The sequence below is a fragment of the Haliotis asinina genome, chromosome 6 (assembly GCF_037392515.1).
Source record: "Haliotis asinina isolate JCU_RB_2024 chromosome 6, JCU_Hal_asi_v2, whole genome shotgun sequence".
NCBI lineage: Eukaryota > Metazoa > Mollusca > Gastropoda > Lepetellida > Haliotidae > Haliotis > Haliotis asinina.
In genome coordinates this window covers 34,149,446-34,156,655 of record NC_090285.1, presented here as the reverse complement: position 1 = coordinate 34,156,655, position 7,210 = coordinate 34,149,446, and the positions used below count along the sequence as shown (strand labels likewise).

General features: G+C 39.7%; 1 protein-coding gene across 1 annotated transcript; it reads left to right on the top strand.

Moving 5' to 3' along the window:
* The first annotated feature begins 1,507 nt into the window (after positions 1–1,507).
* On the top strand, positions 1,508–4,559 carry LOC137287486 (beta-porphyranase A-like). The gene is made up of 3 exons (XM_067819820.1): positions 1,508–1,780; positions 2,024–2,162; positions 3,070–4,559. Exons 1-3 carry the CDS (start codon positions 1,508–1,510, stop codon positions 4,557–4,559), a joined length of 1,902 nt encoding a protein of 633 aa, XP_067675921.1.
* Positions 4,560–7,210: the final 2,651 nt, after the last annotated feature.

The window sequence follows — 7,210 nt, the reverse complement described above, 5'->3', positions numbered from 1 at the left end:
CTTATACATCAACTAAAACACTGAAAGCGGGCACACTCGCCTTTCGAACTACATTTCAGTGTTGGCAAATTGTTGATTATGGCATGCTCACATTAGCTTTTATCTGAATATGATTGTGCCGGACGCAGAATGTTCACACTAATAGCTGACTTGAACTTGGAACCGACTGGGATTGAGATGTGTGTCCCAGCGGGCTGAAATGTTTTGATGTAATTAAACAGTCAAAAACGTTCAAACCCCAAGCTCACACACAAACCTCAGGTGAGGTACATATTCATTGAACGGGAAAACAGATCTGCCAGTGCGGGAATTTTGAAAATACATTTTGGATTTGACAGAAGTATGTAAGCTTTAGGTAATGTGTTTGTCAAAGATATACTGTGAACGTATACACAGGTCATTGTTGTCACACAGTGACTTGCACATCCTGGCTATTCTATCAACACATAAACATACCAGCTGGTGTTCCTTATCGTGGACAAAAATAAATGGAACGAAAGTCAAAATAAGTGAAGGTCAACCACAGTTTTCATGAAATTGTGTTTCTAGGAGAGATTTGGACTTGAACCTACCACGAATACCCATGTGCGCGATACTTGTGTCACACTAAATGACCCTGTCAAAGTCTTTTTTTAATCGGAACTATTCGAAGAAGCTTGTCACCTAATGACCATCACCAAGGATTGGTACACTCGTTCTATGGTCTACGGACACTTTTACTTCGAATTTTGTTTCCGTCAGGATTCGCAAGGCGAAACTAAAACGTTAAAGAATTAGGTGCAAATCCAACAAACAATTAGGCATTCTAAAACAAAGTTCACAAATAAATACATAACAGAACAAATGTATGCTGTGGAATGTAAGAAACAGAGACTCAGTGCAGGAGAGAATGAGAGATGGCCATGGTACTGTCTAAGACTAAAGGCATCTTTTGTTTTTAGATGTGTCTCTTGGAGAGTGCGGATGACTGAAAATCCTGTTTCAATAATTGTATGTCGTAGAAGTTAATTTTGTGAGTGAATGAGTATAGATTTGCGCCGCTTTTAGCAGTATTCCAACAATATCACGGCGGGGACACCTTCACACTTTGTACCCATGATGGGAATCGAATCGGGGCTTTGATGTGACAAATGAACGCTTTAACCACGAGGCTACCCCACCAAGTCCTCTCCAATACCATTATGCTTCAGTGGACAACGGAGTCATGGTGGCTCGATGGGATATCTAACTCCTCAATGGGAAAAGGATAAGCTCCCCAGTCTGCAGTTCGAACTGGGTAAACTTCACATGGAGAAAAAGGTTTTTTTCATTCTTTGGCGAATATATTGTTTTTAACTATGTCGTTATCTGTATATCTATCAGTCTGTCTACATATGGCAAAGCAGAAATAACTCTGCACAACTGATCACGTTCCAACACTGTGGTGTGGCAGTATTAAGGTCAATCATACCTTATCAAAGGTAAACGCCTGAGCTATAAGACACTGCGTCTACCAGCTGAACTAGTTATGAGCTTTGGAAAATTCTACAAATCAGGGAAAATGAAATTGACGCCAGTTGCTTTCATTCTGAGTCTATCAATAACTAATGTATACAGTAACACGACTGTGACCATTCACCCTCAGTGGCTGGCAAAGGGAGGTAATCTTCGCTATGAACCTGACAGATGGAGCAAGCACAATGGTCTCGAACATGAATACCTGATACCAAGTTGTCGCAGTATTCGAACTGACAGTGGACGCTGGTTGAACAGAGATCTGAATGACAATCTCTTTCAAGATGTGAGAGTTTCCATGCATTGTCGTATCCAACATTTGCAGAACAAAATGTTGAATCAGATTTGCTGTATTTTACCAAAACAAAACTTTACCATTGCCCGTTAGAATTAGATTTGTTAACTGATTTGGAAATAGTTAAATATTTTATTATTGGAAGTTTAAATAAGTAACTGTGATTGTCCTCAAAGGTGGTTAGAGTACCGTAAAATTATTGTCCTCCTGAGACACCTAACCTTTATCTCACAGTGGCCTGAGGACCCAAATCGTAGTGGCTACCCAGACCCGAACTACCTGAAGGACGTCACCAAGCAGCAGGAACTGTTTTCCACGTACCTTGCCAACATTAACAGCGGTTACAAGAACGAAATAATCATGGAGACAAAATGTAATGATTACACGATGCCATTTAGAAAGTGGTCAAATGCAACATATGTCATATTTGGGATTTCACTTTCTTAGTAAAGTACAAATTCTAGTACTTTTTTTCGGTTGAGTCCCATCCGGGATTCGAACCCGCACCCTCAGAGTCAGGCACCTAATCGCCAGCACACAAAGTCAGCCGCCTAGTGGAAGTCGCGGTGGCTGAGCGGGCTAGGCGGCTGACTTTGTGTGCTGGCGATTAGGTGCCTGACTCTGAGGGTGCGGGTTCGAATCCCGGATGGGACTCAACCGAAAAAAAGTACTAGAATTTGTACTTTACTAAGAAAGTGAAATCCCAAATATGACATATGTGACAAAATGTAAGTGCATAATCCCGAAAACATGTCATTAGCAGTACGTATAACAACAGTAGCCTTTGTGCATTCATAGGTGTACCCTATCGCCTGATGTTTTGTGTTTACAAATACGAACATATATATTGAGGTGGCAAACGAAAGAACATTCTGAGAGTGAATGTGGGAATACATAACCCTGAGAAACGCATCACTGAAACATACTGTCCACAGCAATAGACGCCGGGGTTATCTCTTTCCATAAAAGTTCTGTTACTACAATATGCATTCATGCAAAGATGTACATGGAAATAATTCTTAGCACTCGATTTTATTGCACCGTTCAACTATTATATTGCCATTTACGTATGTTAATATCTACGTTGCATTTTGGGGGGCTGTAAAATATGTTCAGCGTCACAGAATTATGTAAACATGCTTTTCGGAAATCCACTGTCTAATTTCCTACACATAATGTCTTCAAATACAATGATTTGATTTAAACGGATTGGCATATTTCCATGAAAAGACTCACACATCACTGCAAACAGTATACATTATGTGTTATTCATATTTCAGCTCGTAACTGGCCAAACTGGATCAACCAGTCAGAACATCAAGGTCTTTTCCCGAACAACGTAGATGCTGCAGCAGAGTTCATTATGCTAATGGTGCAAGGGGTTTATGACTACACCCAAGGTCACATCCCGCCCTACTTTGAGGTCATGAATGAACCAGAGGCTGAGAATCAGGTTTTGAACTTCAGCACCACTGTCGGAATCTACCACAAAGCAGTTGCTGAGAAACTCCATTCCAGATTTAACATCAAAGTCGCTGGTCCGACAATGACGGGATATAATACAGACATAGACAGAAATAACTTCTCCTTCTGGCCAAAATTGGTACAGTTTCTGGATATCACATTAGATCAGTTAGATGTATTTTCCTTTCATTCATACAACTCACTGGTCGTTTCGGGGAAAAAGCACAAATTCACTGGAAATAACGAAGCGCGTCTGGTAGCATTTATTGACCTCCTTGAAAGCTATGTCCATCGAAAGAAAGGAACAAGTATCCCCATTATTATCAGTGAATATGGTCGCGGGGGAGTGAAAGGTATTAGTAAAGATGCTCCGTCGGGTATAGTCGATTTTTCAACAATTTACTGCATCAATGGCCACCGATTCACCCAACTTGGTCTCAGAGAATACATTGATAGAACAGTTGTATTTTTGTTGGCCAACGAACAAGGTCCAGGACATGACAGTCTTAACTGGTCGCTTTTCACCAAACAAGGAAACGCCACACGTTTGGTCGACGTTTTCAAGTTTTGGTACAATTTCACGTCTGCGTATGCCTTCATCAGAACCTCCAGCCAATCGGATGGACAGGAACGAACTGTGTCCCCTCTAGCAATGGCCAGTCCCTTGAACAATGAAACCGTCATTCTCCTTCACAGCTATTCACAACAGTCGCAAACTGTCAAGCTAATGTTCCAAGACGACTGGATCACACCGACCACGGGTGAGGCTACTTGTATCACCATCAAGGACAACTGGTATCCAGTCATGACCTTCAACGAGCCCTTTGACATCGGGAAAACTCAAGGAATTGTTGAACTTCCTCCTGAAGCAACGTGTCGCTTTACATTTAAGATCCCGTCAAATCAACAGCCTAAAGTCACTTTCAATGAAACGACATATTATGGAGCAGATGTTATCATACCTATCAAGGACAACATCGCTGTTACAAGCATCTCGCTTCCGCTTGGGGAAATCCAAAGCGCGTATCTGCGAGTTTCAACTAGTTGGCTCACTACTGAAACCAACTATGTGAAATCTGTTACCCTCAACAGCCAAACTCTTGACTCCTTCTTCAAGCTGTATGACTCAGATAGACACAACAGTGACGTATATACCAACATGGATGTTTGGGAGTTTGAGGTCCCTCCCTCCTTGTTGAACTCTACTTCTGTCCAGATCCAGGTTAACTTCTCCAACAAGGAGAACGGTTATGTGACCTCGGTAGCCCTTGTCACAGCCAGACTTGTCCCATCAGACATGAAATGATTCTGAAATAGCATTGCAATGATTTGATTAAAGAGAACGTTACTGTTATAAAGTGTCATGCTTATTTTTTGTTCAAGTGCTAATATTAAAACAGCCAACATGGAGAACGGTTATGTGACCCCGGTAACCCTTGTCACTACCAGACTTGTGCCATCTGACATTATGTGATATGATGCTCAAAAACGCATTACATCGATTTCAGTCAAAAGAACAAATGTTACGTATCATGTATCATGCCTGTTTTCATGCCAGTACTGAGGTATTCAGTGACAAGTGTTTGCCAGCTACAGAGCAATATTTAAGCCAGTTAACTGTTAAATTCTTACATGACCATTTCTAAGTATAGTTCGAAATGATAATGTCATATGGGAGTGGTATTTCCTTATTAGCATAAGGTGGTTTTGGACAATTATTGTTTCCGCAGGACAGATGATGAACTCACTGTATATTGAGTTACTCTGCGTTTGTTCTAAAGGTCGACTTGATAATCTTTCAGCAGTTCTCACATGATAAAGCGATGTGTGTTTCGGATTGTGAAGATTCCAATACCGTTTCTGAGACAGATGTTTCTGGACAATTAAAGCAAGCTTGGTCCGGTTCATTTCGCATACTTTACGAAACATGGAGCAATTAACCTTATATTCTGGTCATCTGCAACGTTCGCTTACTCATGGAATCTATATACTGCATGTGTAGGCGACAATTTAGGAGTTTAGAGTTTTGGTATTCTTCATATACACCGCAGTCATGTGTAATGCGGTCATGGTATATTTCTGCATCATCAAGGGGGGATAAATTTCTTCCTGAGACCTTGACAAATACATTTTGTCTTAGCCATAAAGCAGTGATTGATAACCATCGACAGGTGAGGTAAAAAAAACAAACGCTTGCGATCTGAATTACTGGGGGTTAAAGTACTGTACACTTATTGTTACAATTATTATCTTCCTGAAAGGGTACATAAGTGCCAAAACGTTACAGTCGTTTTAAGCTTACCAGGATTTCAAAACGTAGCGTGCTTGTTGTTTTAGTTTTCGCTAACATTTCTTACAATCGCTAGCAGCTGAAGGGATGATGTAAATCCAACTGGGATCAATGTAGGTAGCAATCAGCCTTCAGTTATCTATAGCCAGTTGGCGATCTATAGCCAGGTTTTATATTGTACTATCCACATAGTGAGTGAGTGAGTGAGTTAGTATTTAACGTCACATCGGCAATATTGCAGCCATATCGTGACGAGGACGATTAATTATAGAAATACAAATGAATTAATAACACATACATTGTAAAAACCTGTCAACGAAGGACAGTAAAACTAACTAGAATATCACAGAAAAGAATGTAAAACTAGTCATTAGACCTGAAACAATGTATCTATAGAGGGCAGAACAATATAAAAATGAGCTATAGGTTGGCAACAACTGAAGGTAGATTACCATACTAAGGACCATGGGGACTTACAGTACATTTGTTTTCTGCATGGACCCTAGATAGATTTTCATCATCCCTTCAGCTGTTAGCAATTTAGACAAATGTAGCCATACAGTAAAAGAACACTTATTTTACGACTAAAAACCTGGAAAACTTAAATTTACTTCAAACGTTTGGGGACTTAAGGAGGACAATTATTTTACAGTACTTCAACCTTCTTTGAGGGTATAACCACTAACGGTTTGAGTTACTAATTTAATCTTCTAATTATAAAATATTGATGTATTTACAATTAAATTAAGAAATGTAATTCCTTTAAAAATGAAATAATTAAACGAGGACTAATATTGCTAAAATGATCCTTCATAGTTCGTGAAATAAAATACTGATCCCTTGTGATGGAATACTCAACACAGTCAAGCAGGATATGCTTGACTGTGATTCTTTCATCACAAGGAATACAAAACGGAGGATCCTCACCTTTAAACAAATACTTATGTGTATATCTTGTGTGGCCAATACGGCATCGTCGTAAAATAACCTCTTCATATCCGGACTGACAACCCAAGTAGGTGCAACCAATACACGGTTTTATTTCATGTAATATATTTATACCTGCTTGGGTGTCCCATTTCTTCTGCATCAGATCACGGATGTAAGTTCTAATGCTAGCTTTGTAATCAGAGTATGGAATAAGAAGTGGTGTTACAAATGTGTTGAGTGCTTCTATGGCAGCAAGATAGGCCATCATGTTACCAGAAATGACTACGTGGCTGTGTAACAACAAAGGACGACGTCGTACTGGCCAGTAGCAAGATCATTATCAAGTTCAATAATTTCTATTAAAAGTGGATGCTTACGTATACATGATAAATTTTTAATTGCCTGAAGACAAGAAAGAGAGTCTGAATAGGTTATGTATTGATTATGTTTAGGGTGGATGTATTTGAATATATTTAAAAGCCATTAATATGGCGTTAGCTTCAGCTGTGAAAATAGACCTGCTATCCGGTAGTCTAGAAGATATTGTTCTGGATCCAATGACAGTGGCACAAGCCACTGCGCCACCGTTCTTTGCCCCGTCTGTGAATAAGGATTTGTAATTGTTATATTTGTTTATTAAATGATGATATTCGTGTTTATGTTGTAAGAAATAAATGGTTTAATTCTGTGCTCTAGAGGCGGAACAAGAGAAGACGTTTTGTTATACAAATCCTCAT